The sequence below is a fragment of the Chiloscyllium punctatum genome, chromosome 2 (genome assembly GCF_047496795.1).
Source record: "Chiloscyllium punctatum isolate Juve2018m chromosome 2, sChiPun1.3, whole genome shotgun sequence".
In the NCBI taxonomy this organism is placed as follows: domain Eukaryota; kingdom Metazoa; phylum Chordata; class Chondrichthyes; order Orectolobiformes; family Hemiscylliidae; genus Chiloscyllium; species Chiloscyllium punctatum.
In genome coordinates this window covers 49,862,410-49,881,488 of record NC_092740.1, presented here as the reverse complement: position 1 = coordinate 49,881,488, position 19,079 = coordinate 49,862,410, and the positions used below count along the sequence as shown (strand labels likewise).

The following is a 19,079-nucleotide window of genomic DNA, read 5'->3' as shown; positions in this document are numbered from 1 at the left end:
CTCTCCTAAGAACTATCCTCTTTCTTCCCCCCCCCACCCCCCATAGTTATAACTTCCAATTTTGAGAAATTAATCTTATAACCTGAAAAGGAACCAAATGAATTGATGCATTGTATCAGATAAGATACAGAGACCACTGGGTTCGACAGGAAAACAAGAGCATCATCTGCATATAGTGAGATCTTATGTGATTTAGATCCTACCTTTGTGGCGGCTATATTAGGATCTCTATGGATTGCCTCTGCCAGCGGCACAATCACCAATGTGAAAAGTAATGGTGAGAAGGGACAACCTTGCTGTCTGCCCCTACAAATATTAAATTTACTAGACTTCACACCATTGCTGAGAACTGTCACCAGAGGATCAGATTTGTGCGATTTAGAGAAAAATGTAAAGTCCCTACCCATGGGATGGAGACGCCTCCAGACATCTATGAATCGCAATTTCGCACATCAATCCACTAATTGTTTAGATCGTTGAGGGGCCCCTTGGCATTCTATCCACAGCAGGATAAGGCAATTAAAGTCTTCCCCCCTATAATAATGAGTAACGGTGCAAGAGCCATCAAGTTGGACAATGTGTCTATCAAAAACTTAAGGGGATGCACTGGGGGACAATAAACATTCAAGATACTGTACTCTTCTCCATGTATTGAGGCCTTGAGAATAATAAAGCGCCCATACTCATCATTAATTTGCTCTAGCACCTTAAATGAAAGGTTCTTCCTAATGAGTGTGGCTATACTGTGCTTCTAGAATTTAAGGAAGAGATGTGCATCCGATCAAATCCACCTTGTTGCAATTTCAAATCTTCTTTATCTTTAAGATGAGTCTCCTATAAAAAGGCAATGTTCACCCTCTCCTTTCTAAGACTGGAAAACATCTTTTTTCCTTTAAATCAGCGAATGTATCCCTCTGACATTCCAGGTACACCAGTTGAGGCCATAATTAGCCATGACTCTCTATAACATCTTTTATTATCTAAAAAGGAAGAACTCGACTTAACAACTGCTGAGTGTAAACAAAGAAAATCACAAAACCTAAAAGATACATAAGCTAAAACTATACATCTGACACCCTAATAACTACATATACAAAAAAACCAAATACAACACTCTTAAGAAGGGGCTCTACCTCTGCCCACAGGGAGCACTTGCATATCCCAAAAACACCTTCATATCTCTTTCCAGCTTGAGCCGCATCCCTGACTCTGGCCAAAAGAAAGGAGGAAAATAAAATAAACTATTAACAAGGAAATTCAAAGTAGAACTCTACCCATCCCCAAGCATACATTATCACTCATTATTATCAGAAAAAAAAGGGTTCAGCAACATCTTAAAAAATAAAGGAGAAAAGGATCACTATTATCCACTCACTTTACATTATCGGTCTATTTTAAAGTGTCCAAAAAAATTGTTCACTTTCCGAGGAGTCAAAAGAACGCACAGACCCATCATACATAAAGCGAAGCACTGCTGGGTATCTTGGAGAATACTGGATACCAAGGTCTGTCAATTTTCCAAGTACTTTATTTAAAGATTGTGAAGTTTCCTGCCTCACCTACCTTCCCAGGTATTGCATTCCAGATTCCCACTACTTTCTAGGTGTAAAATGCCTTTCACATTAAAATAATGACCCTTTGTTATTGATCTTTTAACTAAGGGGATCAGCAGCTTTCTATCCACCCTGTCCATGCTGCTTATACTCTTATACAGCTCAATACGATCCCCTCTAAGCCTTCTCTGCTCCAAAAAAAACCTGAGCTTATTCAGCCTCCCTTCATAGCTAAACTGCTTCATCTCAGGCAATATCCTTGAAAATCTCTTCAACACCCCCTTGCAGTGCAGTCACACCATTCCTATAGTGCAGTGACCAGTACTGCAGCGGTGGCTAACCAATGTCCTGGGCAGTTCCAGCATGATCTCCCTGCATTTGTAACTTATACCGTGACTGATAAAGTGTCTCCTATGGCTTCTTCACAACCCTATTAACCCATCCTGCAGAAGGTAGGATGGGTGTGAGGGTGGGGGAAGGGGCAAGGAGTAAAAAGTAGTTGGAGATACAGCCCAAAGAGAGACGGGAACAGTTGGACAGACAAAGTGGATAACAATCAGCCTGGGAGAATGAAGTTATTCATGGATACACAGTCCACCTTTGCATTAAACTAACGTTTTCCTAGTTACCATTAGCTCTGAGGAAGGGACACTGAACCCAAAACGCTAACTCTGATTTCTCTCCACAGATGCTGCCAGACGTGCTGAGCCTTTCCAGCAACTTCTGTTTTTGTTTATGATTTTCAACATTCACAATTTTTTTGTTTTCTACTCTCAAAGCCTCATTTGAAGACCCTTACAATATATTCTATCTCCTTAGGCAGTAACTGATCCTTAATAATGTAACATCACCACCTCTTTTACACTCATCCCTATCCTGCTTGAAGATCCTAAGCTCTAGAATGTAGAGTTGCCAGTCTTGACCGTCCCTCAACCATGTCCCTGTGTTGGCAACAACATTGTAATTCATATGTTTTAAAACTTGCATCAATTCACTACATTTATAATTCTTTACTTTCTGTATATGAAAGTCTGATTGGCAGTCCTTAGCACATTGTTAAAACCTGCATATGCTGATGAGTTTCAAGCTTAACTCTGTTGCAGGTTGATGGGCAATTGACGTGTCAATGAAACAGTGTCCTAAAAATCATGTGAAGGTTAAGTCCAAGGCATCATTTTTGCAAATCATATCTAACTTGGAAATCGCAAATGTTGGAAAGCAAATTGTGGCAATTTGCAATTCATGGAGTGTCTTTTTCTCATGACAAATTGTTGGCTGCTTTGAATATTAATAACTGTGTTCCTACAGACCTCATTACTCTTTTCAGCGGCTCTGGCTCAGTGTTTCACACAGATGTTCTGTCCTTGCAGCTACAGATCAATGTTACTTTGATTGGCATGGATGAAAATAACTCAATCCTCAACACATTTTTGTTTTCTTTCTGCTTTAACTGAGCTTTGGCACACTCCCTGTCATTCCTGTGTTTTGAAGTTAGTATCTGAGGTTATAACTATTAGGAGAAGCAAATCTAACTGGAGCTTTTAACTGTATAAGAGCAAAACTGAGTGGAGATCTTTGCAAATTATGGAAGATTTAATAGAGAAGATGTTTCCATGTGTGGAGGAGCCCAAAACCAGGGAACATAAATATTGAAAAGTCACTAATAAATCCAATAGGTTAATGAGAAATATCTGCATCATAAAGTAATGAGAACACAAAAATACCACTGCAGTCATTTACAGGGAAACTAGATAGGTACCTAAGGGAGAAAGGAAAGGCAGGATATATTAATGAGGTTAGATGATGTAGGGCATGAACAGGCATAAACATAGGCAGCGATCACTTGGGCTGAATGACTGATTTCTGTAAATTATGTTTATTAACATTTTCTTGCCTGCAGCCTTTTGTGGGCCTTTTTCTTAAGTAGGTAGTGATTTCACCTTCGAAACTACTGGTACTATCATCTTGGGTCAAAATTTAAACGGTCGTCACCTTTAAATTTCCATCCATTTGCAGCTATTTTAGGATATACACTTAAAGACTCATATTTCTCTAGCTATTGCAAATGACAATTGTTGCAATTTAAAAACAATTCAATACTTGAATATATTAGCCCACCTCAAATTTGATTGCTTAACCTTTGTACAGCTTACTTTCTTTAAAACAAATATGAACACTGTTGCACATAATCAATGAGGAGCAGCTGCCCATTGCTAGAATCATTAGAGATGTACAGCACGGAAACAGACCCTTCGATCCAACTTGTCCATGCCGACCAAATATCCTAATTAATCTAGTCCCACTTGCCAGCACTTGGCCCATAAACTCTCAACCCCTCCTATTCATATACCCATCCAGATGCCTTTTAAATGTTACAATTGCACCAACTTTCACCACTTCCTCTGGCAGGTCATTCCATAGATGTACCACCCTCTGTGTGAAAAAGTTGCCCCTTAGGTCCCTTTTAAATCTTTCCCCTCTCACCTTAAACCTATGCCCTCTAGTTCTGGACTCCCCCACCCCTGGGAAAAGACTTTGTCTATTTATCCTATCCATGCCCCTCATGATTTTATAAACCTCTACAAGGTCACCCCTCAGCCTCTGACGCTCCAGGGAAAACAGCCCCAGCCTAATCAGCCTCTCCCTATAGCTCAAATCCTCCAACCCTGGCAACATCCTTGTAAATCTTTAAGCAATTAGACATAAATCCAAGAGCACGGTCATGTATACTATCGAAATAAATTATAGAACTTATTGCAGGATATATAGAATTTCTTGACTTGCACTTGCCCCTAAATTTCCCGATATGATGAAATTGGTAGGTGGGGTACCCTGAGCTCATACTAGTATTCTATTTCTTTGGGATATTAAATTAATTATTTGAGATTTGGATAATGGTAGCATTTGTCTTCCATCCCTAATTTGCTCTTGGATTAGTAGCTTGCTAGGCCATTTGAGAGGGAATACTCAATTTACCCTGCTCAATAATAAGAGATATTGTAATTATTTTAATTGAGTTTATCAATAAGATGTTATGTCAAACTTTATTATACTTGTGCAGTTGAATAAAGCATCTGAATATTTCTGTTTTCCTCCTTCAATTGGAAAGATATGTTTCCACTGCAAAAAAACAGGACATGGAATGGACCAGTGTCCAGAAATGGACAGAGATGACGGAGAGAGTGGAAGTGGTATCTGTTACCGATGTGGTTCCACAGAACATGAGATCCGCAAATGCAGAGCAAAGGTTGACCCTGCTTTAGGTAAAAAATGTCTTGTAGATGACTTTATAATAAGTGTAATGTTCATTATAAAGAAACAACCCTTTTGAAACAGCTTTACTTTCTTCTGAGTACCTAGTACACTGCTTTAACAGAATAACCAAGTCCGTCTGTCTAGTTAATCTGGAGAGCTGTTATTTAGTCAGTGGACAGCCCTGTATACCAGCAACAACTATTTTTTTTGTGGCTAGTAGAATCATTGAGTCACATCACCAGAATAAAATGCTGGTTGACTAAGTAGATCACAGACGTGTTCAGTCGATATTTCTAATTGGCCTGTTTGGAAATGTTATCATATACCTCTGGAGCAGGTGGGACTTTAACCAGGCCACCTGATTCAGCGTTAGAGAACTATCACTGCACCACAAGAGCCTTCAGCTTTGTTCTGTTGGAAGAATAATTGATCATTTGATCCAGCTGAACCGTTTTTCACTGAGGTACCTTACTGACGTGCATTTTGTGGTATGTTTACTGTCCCATCCCTGCACAAGCAGATATTGGGTATGAGTCTTTGTGCTAATCAAAATAATTTGATATGCCCTGGATTATTTTAAGCCATGATCTATTTGTACTTCCCCTTGACAGCAATTTCATGATGGTAATGTTAGTGGACTAGTTTCCCATAGCACCATGTTAATATGCTGGTGATTTGGGTTAAAATCCCACCTTAGCAGATGGTAAAATTCAAACACAATAGAAATCTTGACTAAAAAGCTAGTTTAATGCTGATTGCTGTCAATTATTATAAAGATCCATCTGGTTCTCTAATATCCTTTAAGGGAGGAAATCTGCTATCTTCACCTGGTTTGTCTTACAAGTGATTCCAGACCCACAGTAATGTAGTTGAATCTTAACTGCCTTCTGGGCATTTAGGGTTGGGTAATAAATGCTAACCTAGTCAATGACGCTCACATCCCATGAAGGAATTATAAGAAAAATGTAAACAGTATGTTGAACTCCTGTGAATATTTAACTTGCAACAAAAATTTGACATTACTGGAGTAACAGAAGTAGACATAAAATAGCAGATTTGCAACAGCTTTCCTTTCCCTATGTTTCCTTCTCATCTCTTAAGCATTGACTCATTCTAGAATATATATCCTTGGGTACTAGTTATTATGTTGTATTTTACCCCGGCAGTTAATTTTTACCTCAGCAATAGTGCAAGCCTAGATGGCCATGGAAGAGTATCAGAATCAAACCAAACCTGTCAACATCCAGTGTTGACATAGGGATCCAACGGGCTCCAATGGATAGTGATCAGGAACTGAAGTACTGGCTGTTAAATCCCAGCCTGTGAAGGAGATTCTGAGCCCAATTATCGCAACCTATTTACTATGCAAAGAAAGATGAATGTATTTTAGCAAAACATTCAGGCATGGCCTTATAAGTGGGCAGTAACATTTGTGCCACACAGGTTCCATGCAAGAACCATTTCCAACAAGAGAGAATTTAGCCATCTCTTCTTGACTCTTAATGGCATTACTATAGAAAGCATCTAATCTTGAATTATCCCAGTTTAGTTTGGCAACCGTTCTGCCCGAGACTGCGAAAAATTACTGAGTTGTGAACACAGCCAATTCCATCATGAAAATTAGACTTTTTTCCATTGACTCTGTCCACACTTCTCACTGCCTTGGGAAAGCAGCCAACATAATTAAAGACCCCTCTCACCCTGGTTATACTCTTTCATCCTCTTCCATTGGGCAGAAGGTACAAAAGTTTGAAAACATGTACCAGCAGATTTAAGAACAGCTTCTTCCCTGCTGTTATCAGATTTATGAATGGACCTTTCATTTATGAGGGTTGATCTTTCTCTGAACCTTCTCTGTAGTTGTAACACCATATTCTGCATTTTGTTCTGTTAACCTGATGTACTTAAATAAGATATGATTTGTCTGGTTAACACAGAAAACAAAGTTTTGCACTGTATCTCAGTACATGTGACAATAATAAATTAAATCTGTAACATTTAACTATTTGGGGTTTATCAATTGAGCAGAAATTGAACTGTATCAGCAGTCACTGGCTGGGAACTCTCTGTTGGCAACTCACCTGCTGACTCCCTAAAGTCTGTCCACCATCTGAAAGACACGAGCCAAGAGTGTGATGGAATCTTCTCCACTTAACGGGATAAATGCAGCTCCAACCACACTCGAGAAGCTTGACACCATTCAGAACAAAGTAGCTCATTTAATTTCTATCCCACCACCACATTAAATATGTACTCCCTCTATCACTGAAGCACAGTGGTAGCAGTATGTACCAGACATGAGATGCACTGCAGTAATTCATCAAGACTCCTACAACATCAACGTCCAAACCCCAATCTCTACCACTGAAATGGACAGGGACAGTAGTGGTATTGGAACACCTGCAAGTTCCCTTACAAGCCACATAACATCCTGACTTGAAGTTATAACATTGCCAATATAGGGGATGGCATAATAAGTGTATTATCGCTACATTATTAATCCAGAAACTCAACTAATGTCTGGAGGACTCAGTTGTGAATTTGTGTTCTGGAATTAAGAATCTACTGATGACCACAAAATAATTGCCAATTGTTGGAAAACTCATCCGGTTCATTAATGTCCTTCAGGGAAGGAAATCTGCCATCCTCACCTGGTCTGGCCTAGATCTGACTCCAGAACCACAGCAATGTGATTGACTCTTAACTGCACTCTGCAATGGTCTAGCAAGCAAATCAGTTCAAAGGCAACTCAGGATGGGTGATAAATGCTGGCCAGCAAGTGATGCCCACATCCCACAAGTGAATTTTAAAAAGTCCTAGAATCCATTCTCAGCACCACATGGTCTGAAGTAGTACATGAAGAATTCTCACCACCACCTTCTCAAGGACAGTTCTGAATGGGCAGTTGATGCTGGCCCAGTCGGTGATGCCCACATCCGCCGAAAGAATAAGAAAAAGAGAATGGTTACTGAGCTTGAGACACTCTGGGTTACGTATTTATTTGTAGGCTTCTATTACCAATTGAACCATCGTGTCAAGTATGCAATTGAAAGAGTTGAAGATTCTTGAATTATTCAGAACAGCAGTGACTGTAGTCTGTAAATTTCTGGGAAACAAATTGATAGAAAGTAGCTAATTGACACTAATTAGTAAGTTTGTAGGCTGTAAATTTAGCTTATGTGTGTAATGAAAAGCCATTCTGTTGCCAATGGAAGTACTTTGCTGACTAGAATATTGTGGAGAGTAATGCGGAGTGAGCTGTTTATTGCCCTGACTCTGGTGTTACTGACTTGTAAATACTTTATCCTGCAAACAAGAAGCAAATGTGTTCCATTCTCTGCATTGAAATGTACAAATGAAAATTAAATTGATTGATAATTTCTTTTGTTGTTAATTGTTGATGTGAAGTGAATACATCTTGTGTAAACACAGTAAATACAAAGCTGATACTTTCTAAATCTAATACTCCAAAATCATTTCTGTTTTTTTCAGATCCACATGAATTAAAGGATGGCAAAGCTGAGCAGCAAAATTCATTTGAAAAAAATGTTTTCCAAAATTTGTATCAAATACTCCTGACTCAGTTATAATATCTAAATTTTAAAAAAACTGCTCTTTACCTAAACAAGGCAGTTTTCTTCAGTTCTAAATCTAAGTAGACTGCACCTTCTTTGCCACTGTGACTTTGTTTTTACTCCCAGCCAATTCATAGCTTCTCTACGTGAGAGTGAGTTAGTTTGTGAGTAGTGCTGCTATGTGGGCTGACATTCCATAGGAAATTTATTGAAATTGTTTTCATGAGCTATCAATTACAAAGAGAGAGGATTGTCTTCTATAACTCTGTGATATTCAAGCCCGAAGGTGATTGGACAGATTGCTAACTCACTTCACTACTATGTTCCTTGTTCTAATGCATTTCTGAAATCATTTATTAAAATTGCTGATAAAATTTCATTGCTTGAATTTTACAGGAGAATTTCCATTTGCAAAATGTTTTATTTGTGGTGAAATGGGACATCTTTCAAGATCCTGCCCAGATAACCCAAAAGGACTATATGCAAATGGTAAGAATGTGCATTTTAAAAATTAATATTTACATTGCACCACATCTGTTGTTCAACTTAAATTTTCAGAATGAAAGTTTGTTTCATGCTTTCGTAAGTGGTAAATGCAGGTTACGACACAGTAAACACTTGTAATCTTTAATGCTTGTAATCTTTCTCCTTGTGGAATGGGCCATACCTTCAGAATGTGGTCCCCATGCTAAAGCATGCTTCCTGCTCTATCATTTGGATATTCACCACCTCTTTATTAAGTCTTATCAATTTCTCAAGGGCCACTCTTGCTGGAGCACAGTGGACCATGAAGATAGTTAGAATATAAAACTGAAATCTGACACTGATTCTTGATTCCAGTTGTTAAGCAAATGCTAGGCATCTCCCACTAAAGGAGCAAAGATTTACTGGATTGATAATTACATTAATGCTGTAGACATTATGTTTGGGAATTATAGGGAATCCCATGGGGTTCTGCAGAAATATACTTAGTAGGCGATAGGAAATCTGCAAAGGACAACTGATAAAGAGAAAACAAACCTCAGCATCATAAAGTCATAACCTACTTCATTTATAAATTCCATAATTAATTTCTATAAATTTGTCTCAAAAATGAACTGTATACTGTTTATGCATATTGAATTTTTAGTTTTTAAAATGCATTTGCTAGTAGAGATTTGGGACAGATTTTTCCCCTTCCTGTTGTGGCATGAGTCAATGATAAGAAATGTAAGGAAATGGAAAATATCAGAACCTCAACAGAGAGAAAATTATTTGCAGTTTTCCCCTTGAGCTTTAAATGGTGACTTCAGAGTCTTGCTGTTCAGTTCTAACTAACTTATTTACTTGCATTTGTACCTTACCAATACCACACAGCCTACCCTTATTAGTAATGTTCTTCTCCTTCCCAAGAAACTAGATGGCTTAAAAGATACCTGGTAGCTGCAGCTTTTTAATTTCTTGTTCCAGCTATCATTTAACACTGTCTTCAGTATTACAGCCCTACATTCAACATGGACACCATTGTCCATTCCCAAGAGTCAGAATCAGCATACCACCAGCCTCACCAGACCTTTATGCTCGCTCTTGGTCCAACTCAAGATACCATTTCATGACTTCAGCCATCTACTTTGCATTCGAGAAGACCTCCAACTTCCAATGCATCTTATGGCTGTTAGCTTGCTTTCTTAGCAGTCAGCAAACATACTTCCTGTAATTGCTAGAATTAGTCTTAAAATCTTTCTTGAACAAGGCCATAATGTTTACAATTCACCAGTGATCTGGTACCTTCCCCAAGTCCAGGGCAGTGCCACCACAATTTCTAGCCTCACGTCTTTTAAAAACTTTGGAAACATCTCATCTGATCCCGTTGGCTTGTCAACTTTAAGTAGAAACAGTCTGTTTGAGATTTCTTCCTTGTTAATTTTGAACTCTTTTATTGACAGAGTTTCCTTATGTGTCACCAGAACCCAGGTATCATCCCCCTCTTTTGTAAAGACAAATGTTCATTTCCACCTCCTTTGTGATCCAGGGACTCTCCATTTGTTAGTCCTACCTTTTCTATTAGAGGAAGAATACTTGAACTGTACTCAAATCATCTGCCCTTTGAAGGTGGCCCATTATTCAACTACTGATTTTTCTACCACCCCCTTGTTCCAGTCAATCCTGCCCAGTTCTGTTCTTGCCTCATCGACGTCAGCGCTCTGCCAAATGATTTTTCGTACTCTGGATTGTTACATGTCATTGTCCACCACCATCCTGAACCTAATGATGCAATGATTAGTATTTCCTAAACCTTACCCTGCCCTTGATCTCTTGGCCAATCTCATTTCCAAGGACCAGATTCAACAATACATTCTTTCTTGTTGGACTGGGTACACTTCTGTAGGAAGTTCTCTTAAATATATTCTGGGAATCCTCATTGCTCACTATGTCTTGTGCTATCAGTATCCCTGTCTTAGTTTGGGAATTAAAGTTCCCCTGGCTGGATTTTACATACAGGGCTGTTGATGTGGCTTCTTGTGGAGGTCAGCTAGAAAATGTACAGACCCCCCTCTCCACCATCCCATCCACCAGCACCTCTGGGTCCCTGACAACAAAGCAAGGAGGTGAGCTTTCCTTTCTATGCCAGAATGTTCCAGCAACACCATGTGAGGGCCAATTCCTGATTTGTGTGGTGGACAGGTAGTTGTTATGGTGCCGATAGCATAAACACTGCAGTGTACGGCAATGGTGAATACTTACACTCTCCTGCCGCGCAATTTTATGAGAAGGATACCAAAAAGCTGGTTGCATGATTGATGAGGTTAAGAGCAGAAAAGTGCCACTATTACTCTGAGCTGTAGTGGGCTGGGTTCCACAAATCCTGTTCACAAAGCCATGACAAATGCAAAGAGCAGCGTTTCGCTCTTGATGTTCAACCTTAATGGTTTTTTTGCTAGAGAGTCAAACAACATATAATATTCCTTTTATGAGCAGGATTTAAGTTCTCAAAATGTAGTTTTACCCTGCAGCTGGCAGATAAATTTGTTATTAAGAAGGCAAGTTTAAATCACTGTTTTTGGGTTCAGGGCTTCCTTTATAATTTATTAATGTTACCAGCAGCTCATTCTAGTTGTTCATACCTACTGGTTTGATCGTCCACTCCTGGTCTTTTTTGGCTGGCTTCCCATTCACCAATTTTCTCGATGAAGAGTGTAAAACAATCAGTGCCCTCATTAAAATCAAATTTCTCACTTGCTGCAGTGCCTTGATAGTGACTAATGCAATAACTGTCTAGAAGGCAGGAAATGATATTCAAATACGTGGGTTGACTCTACAATGCACCACTGACACTGTGCAATAACACAGTTAGTGCCTAGATGATGGAAGCCAAAAAGGGGGAGTAAGAGCAGCTGGCACAGAGAGAAAGAGAGGGGGATGACTCTCAGATTGTATTTTACACTGAAAAACAACTACAGCATTCTCAATGAAAGCAACAATCAGAGACTATATTGCAATACAGGAGCTTAATAATGAATAGACTGATATTAAAATTATAACTAATAATACTTCGCATTACAGTTGAGATCGCCACCTGTCAATCAGATAGATACATTTCATACAAACTTTGTCTGCTTTATTATTTTGCCATACTGCCTGATGTGACTTGACTGTGTTAGGTTAAAGCAGGACCGCATGTTGCCAAAATTCACTTTTAGGTGAACAGCAAAAACCGAAAGAGTGACACAGAACCAGCAATTTTATAGCTCAGAAGGAAGCTATTTGTGCCAACCTTCTCAGACAGTATCCACTAATCCCTTTCTTCTCCTCTTTACCCATCACCCCTCTTTTTTTTAATGAGAACCAAAGTTGGAGAAGTATATTCTTTCTCTATAGTCTTTTCTCTTCACTTGTCACAATGTACCTTTAAATGTTAACCAGTTGGCAATATGACAATTGATATACTTCATCTATATTAGGTTCAGAATAAAAAGATCCATAAACAGATTTTGTTACATGACAAAACTATTGATTTATTATAAAATGAGACTTATTTGACAAAGGTGCAAATTTCATGAATGCAGAAAATATGAAACTATAACTTTTATATTCGTCTTGTAAGTAACTCAACACATGCTTGTACCAGTTAAAGGAAAAATAAAGAAGCTTTCTCTGCAGCAATTAGCCTTTTTAGAATAAATGTAGCCAAGTAGTTAATTTTCTAAGGAATAAAAGATAAGATCTAAAATACTCCAGTGGCTTTTGGTCTGGTTTCTGTTACATGTCGATGCTTCCTTGGGCATATTCGGTTGGTCCTGGGATGTTTTCAGATGCAGTTCAGTCAGGAGATGTTGAGATTGTAGGAAGTTTACATGTGTGAAATATGTGGGAACTAGTATAATTTCTCTCAGTTCGTAGGTGACATAAATCTGGGTGGCAGGGTGGACAGTGAGGAGAATGCAGAGATGCTTCAGTATGATTTGGATAAGTTGAGTGAGTGAAAAAATGTATGGCAGATGAAGTATAATATAGATCAATGTTATCCATTATAGTAGGAAAAACAGGATGGCAGGTTATAATTTGAATGGCAATAGGTTGGGTAAGGGTGAAGTGCAACCAGACCTGAGTGCCCTTGTACATCAGTCGCTAAAAGTACCTATTATAATACATAGTCCTCACATCAGGCCACTGGCTATTTCTTTTGCAACATCAAATTTGTTGCTGTACATCTTATTCAGGCTGGATTCCTCCTCCTCCTATTTTTGTTAGTTTTCTCTGAATACAAAATTCTCTTGCTGCAGCACAATTATTTGGCAAGTTAGCAAACTTTAGTACTTTTAGCTTGAAAGAGGATTTGTACAAACATTGTTTTAATGGAGGACCTATTTCAGTTCTTCACTTTCCATACCTTTGCCAGTGTTCTAGCTTCACAACACAGCTCTTATCAACTATTTAATCCTATTCCCTGACTTAAGTTATGAGGCAAGAGATGCAGGGATGAAAAATTGAGGCTAATTAATTTTCACATACAGTATTGTGTTTGAAAGAGGAGGTTGAATTATTTGTTGAGTAAAGCAAACACATGATATTCGGTGCTGAAAAATGAGGTTATCTTATATTTTGTGATCTATGGCAGTAAACCAATCCTAGAGATTTTATCAGAAACATTTATCAAGTTAAAATTGAACACTGAGCCACACACACGTTTAAAGCTTGGTCAAAACATACAATTTAAGGAACAAACTAATTGCAAGGTGGAGAAGTTTATGGTGACAATTCTAATGTTTACAGACCTGGCAACTATTGAAGTGATTCAAATGTGAGATGTTTAAGAGGTGAGAATTAGAGGTGCATCAAGATCTTGGAATGTTACAAGGCTGGAGAAAGTATAGATGTGCAAGGAAGGGAGAGGGGAGGCAGACAGACCATGGAAAGATTAAAAATTAGGATGCCAATAATATTAAACCATTGCCAGCTGGAAGCCAAAGCTGGTAAGAGAATGGTCGAAGGGACAATAGCATTTGATACAAGTTAGGATACAAAGAGCAGACTTTTGGATCAACTCAAGGTTGTGAGGGAACAAAGTGGGAGGCCAGCCAGAAAATCAAAAGGTAACAAAGGCGCAGCTGAGGCATTTGGCAACAACTAAGCTAATGTGGGAGGAGGAGATCTATGAGGATACAGAGAGAGAGGTAGGTGGCTAGAGTCTGATGTTAGAAGCTCAGCTCAGGGTCAATAGAATGCTGAGATTATGAACAGATGATGTCAATGTTGAAGAACAGTCAGTGGTTTGGGAGCTGTGTTTGTGGCAAGGACTAAACACAATGCCTTCTGTGCAAAGATGGCTATCAGGTTGCAGAGATTTAATTATGGGACCCTGGGAAGGATAACCAGGACGTGGAAACCAGTTTCATGTTCAAGGACTGTGCTAAGGAAAGGGAGTTGCTGGTTATAAGGACAGAGCTTCCTTCCCGATCTGATGGTACGTGTCCCACAGAAGACCTCCCCAGAGGCATGCGTAGCCCCTGCTTAATGTCACCTTCCACTTTCTCAAGTGACATGTCTTCTACCAGAGTCTGTCTGATTAGTTCCAAAAATTGCCTTAATCTAGGCTGATCTAGAGTTGCTGATCCAGGGACACCTGCTGTCCCAAATATGGCCATTCTTCACACGGAGCAATAGCCACAATCTCAGGTAACTGATAACATGAATCATACTAAAGTTAGCCATGGCTTTCAGGGTAGGTGGAGGTAAATTTGTTCCGAACTTGCTGCCAGGCCTATGCCTCCACATGAAATCCTGGCCTTTAAAACCAAAGAAGGAAAAGCCCCATCTGCTGTGAGAAATTGCGGTTTAGGGTCTGTGGAGATGCTGGCCAAACTAATTTCCCCTCAGTTATTATATCGAGCAGAGAGGGGATTGTATCCCATCTGACTTGATAACATTCAAGATCAGCTCCCATGAATAAAAACAAAATGTCATAAATTTGAAGGTACTCAGTGTCTGCTAATCACTGAAATTATAGTTTGCTTTGCTAATCATTTCTTAATCTTTAGAAAACTCCATTATCATTGGCAGCTCAGAATAATTCACCACAGTAGCTAAAATGATTGTGAAGTAGATAATGAGGGTAGAAATAAAAAGTATGTAGTTATGTAACCTGGATCGAATAGGATTTCAAAATTTATTTCAAATGTATTACTGAGTAAAGTCTAAGTGGCTTGTCACAGGAAGAGAGAGAGATCGGAAAGGTAATTACTCTAAGCTGTTCCCTCATCTCCTAGCCAGCAACAATGGAGCACAAGCAATGCATTTCCTTCTCCAGCAGTCCTCTGATTTAAGACATTTCTTACAATTTTGCTTATCAGGGATAATTTACCACTAAGTTCCCAAAAAACAGGTAATAGTTTATATGCAAGTGAATAGGTAGTCATTCGTTCACTTAAAACGAATGTATTAACTTTGCTCTCAATGTTCTCTGTTCCAGTGCAAATGGTACCAGTACTTTCAGGCTTCCTTCATAATTTAATTTTCTCAGTTCTCACAGCAACCTGATGAGTCTAAGCACATGTACTTGCTGCAGTTGTGATATCTTTTCTAAACTGGCACAAGTAGAGTAACTCCACCCTAGCCCATTGGTGTCCAGCAGATGTTTTTGGTGAACCATAAGTGTGGCGACAGTGACATAATTTAACTAAATTTTTGTCAGCTCTTAAAGCACATAATAAGGGCGCGACAGTTGTCATGGTGACTTTAATTTGCATATTGACTGGACAAGTGAGATGGGTGAGGATAACATGGAACACAAATTTCTAGAGTGCATCAGGGATTATTTCTTAGGGTTGTACTTTGCACAGGAATAGGCTATTTTAAATTTAGTTATATATCATGAAATAGGATTAATTAAGGAGCCTGTCCATAGCAATGGTCATAACAAGGTAGAATTTTAAGTTTGAGGGAAGACAACCTACATCTCAAACCAGTGCCCTCAGCTTAAATAAGGCCACATAAAGAGCTATGAAGAAAGAGTTGTCTTAAGCATGCTGGGAACTAGGCTAAGTGGAAGGTCAGTAAATGAGCAGTGGCAGACATTTTAGCAGATATTTCATAGTACTCAATGAAAGTTTATTCTGGTCAAAACAAAACAACTAGGTAAGGAGAATGAACCACCGCGATTAATAAAAGAGAGTGTCCAATCAAAAACTGCACTGCAGCATACAAAGCAGCATCAACTAGTGGTAAGTCAGAAGATTGGGAAACTTTTAGGACCCAGCAGCAGATGACTAAAAAAATTTTTAAAATGAAATGACGGTAAATTGACAAGGAAAAAACAAGCAAACAGCAAGAGCTTTGACAGTTACATAAAAAGAAAGTGTAACTAAACTGAATATGGGACTCTTGAGGGTGCAGCTAGGGAATTGATGATAGAGAATATTGAAATGACATGATTTAATCAAATATTTCACATCGGTCTTCACAGTGAAGGACACTGTAACAAACATCCTAAAGATAAGCCAGGTGTTAATTGGAGGAAAGATCTTGTAACAATGTTTAGTAGTTGATAAACTAACGGGACTGAAGGCAGACAAGTCACCAGGAGAGCCAGGACCTGACAACTTGGCATCCAAGGGTTTTAAAGGAAGTGACTGCAGAAATATTGGAGGCATTGATCAAATGTTTCAGAACTCTCTGGATTCTGGCAGAGTTCCAATGGCCTAGAAAACTGCTGAAGTAATGCCCCTGTTCAAGAGTGGAGGGTGACAGGCCAGTTCGCCTAACAGTTGACCTAGAACTGAGGTGAGGAGGAATTTCTTGAGCCAGAGGGTGAAGAATCAGTGGAACTCATTGATACTGATGGCTGTGCAGGCCAAGTTATTAAATCTGCTGAAGACCGGTAGATATGTCCTTGATTAGTAAGTAGACCAAGAGTTATGGGGTGAAGGCAGGAGAATGGGGTTGAGAAATATATCAGCCATGATTGAATGGTAAGCGTACTCATTGAGCTGAATGACCTAATTCTGCTCTTGTATCTCATGGTCATTGGAAAATTGTTAGAGTCAGTCATTAAGGAGGAAATAGTAGGACATTTAGAAAAATCTGACACAATCAAACAAAGTCAAATGCTTTTGTGGAAAGTAAATCATGATTGACAAATTTGCTAGACTTCTAATAGGATATAGCAAGTCGAGTTGATAAAGCGTTGATATTGAAAGTAGAAAGGAACTCACCACATTTGGAGTTAATGTATTAGCATGGATTGAGGACTGATTTACACACAGAAGATAGCTATTCTTTTGTGGCTTTCACTCTGACAGGCAGGGAAACTCCCAGGTTATGTATTCTGTAGCTAGATTTCCCTCTTTATAAGCCTACTTGATTCTGCCCAATTCTCTAGTACGTTCTGTTTCTCTGCTTATATATACATTTTATTTTAAACTCAGCAGACTGGATATTTGCAACCTCCAGGTCAATTTTCTTCCCACTTATGTTTTTAAACCCTCCACAATCACCTCCGTCAGAGAAAGTCAAGGTTTGCTTGCTTGAAATCACCTCGGGGATGGATCAAAAGTTCAAGTTGTATTGATAAACGCACACAGGCATAATGTAACCTCTTATACACCTTGAACTGATAATCTACATTTTTAAATCTTCAAAATAAACCACAGTGGAGACATTTATTACTCATTAGGTCATTCAAATGTGCGAACAACAGGTAAACATTTAATGAAGTAAATGATCTAATTAATTTTGGAGTGTCTCTCTAAAATTAATTTTGGTGGGACTGAAGGCAGCAAAGTTGCCAGGACTAAAGGCATGGTCTAAGATTGGAACCAGATTTTTCAATAGTGACATTAGGGAGCACTTCATCAAACAAATTGTGGTGAAACACTCTGGAACACTCTTCTATAAACAACAAGTGATACTAGATCAGTTAGATATAGACCAGTTAGTCTGACCTCAGTGGTGGGAAAGATGCTGGAGTCTATTATAAAGGATGAAATTACGGCACATCTGAATAGTAGTAACAGGATAGGACAGAGCCAGCATGGATTTATGAAGGGGAAATCATGCTTGACTAATCTTCTTGAATTTATTTGAGGATGTAACTTTGAAGATGGACGAGGGAGATCCAGTAGATGTAGTGTACCTGGACTTTCAGAAAGCTTTTGATAAAGTCCCACACAGGAGGTTAGTGAGTAAAATTAGGGCACATGGTATTGGGGGCAAAGTACTAGATTGGATTGAAAATTGGTTGGCTGATAGGAAACAAAGGGTAGTGACAAACGGCTCCATTTCGGAATGGCAGGCAGTGACCAGTGGGGTACCGCAGGGATCCGTGCTGGGACCGCAGCTTTTTACAATATATGTAAATGATATAGAAGATGGTATCAGCAATAACATTAGCAAATTTGTTGATGATACAAAGCTGGGTGGCAGGGTGAAATGTGATGAGGATGTTAGGAGATTACAGGATAATCTGGACAAGTTAGGTGAGTGGGCAGATGCATGGCAGATGCAGTTTAATGTGGATAAATGTATGGTTATCCACTTTGGTGGCAAGAATAGGAAGGCAGATTACTACCTCAATGGAATCAATTTAGGTAAAGGAGCAGTACAGAGAGATCTGGGTGTTCTTGCACACCAGTCAATGAAGGCAAGCATGCAGGTACAGCAGGTAGTGAAGAAGGCTAATAGCATGCTGGCCTTCATAACAAGAGGAATTGAGTATAGAAGCAAAGAGGTGCTTCTGCAGCTGTACAGGGCCCTGGTGAGACCACACCTGGAGTACTGTGTGCAGTTCTGGTCTCCAAATTTGAGGAAAGACATTCTGGCTATTGAGGGAGTGCAGCGTAGGTTCACGAGGTCAATTCCTGGAATGGCGGGATTACCTTACACTGAAAGACTGAAGCGACTGGGCTTGTATACCCTTGAGTTTAGAAGACTGAGAGGGGATCTGATTGAGACATATAAGATTATGAAAGGATTGGACATTCTGGCAGCAGGAAACATGTTTCCGCTGATGGGTGAGTGCCGAACCAGAGGACACAGCTTAAAAATACGGGGTAGACCATTTAGGACAGAGATGAGAAAAAACTTCTTCACCCAGAGAGTGGTGGCTGTGTGGAATGCTCTGCCCCAGAGGGCAGTGGAGGCCCAGTCTCTGGATTCATTTAAGAAAGAGTTGGATAGAGCTCTCAAAGATAGTAGAATCAAGGGTTATGGAGATAAGGCA

At 39.3% G+C, this 19,079-nt stretch overlaps 1 protein-coding gene across 2 annotated transcripts in view; it reads left to right on the top strand.

Moving 5' to 3' along the window:
* zcchc9 (zinc finger, CCHC domain containing 9) overlaps window positions 1–19,079 on the top strand; it is a 41,863-nt gene that overhangs the window by 7,201 nt on the left and 15,583 nt on the right. For both annotated transcript variants that reach the window (XM_072582611.1, XM_072582622.1), the window contains exons 3-4: window positions 4,663–4,816; window positions 8,780–8,872. In XM_072582611.1, the coding sequence (XP_072438712.1) occupies window positions 4,663–4,816; window positions 8,780–8,872 (247 nt within the window). The remainder of the gene's footprint in view (window positions 1–4,662; window positions 4,817–8,779; window positions 8,873–19,079) is intronic.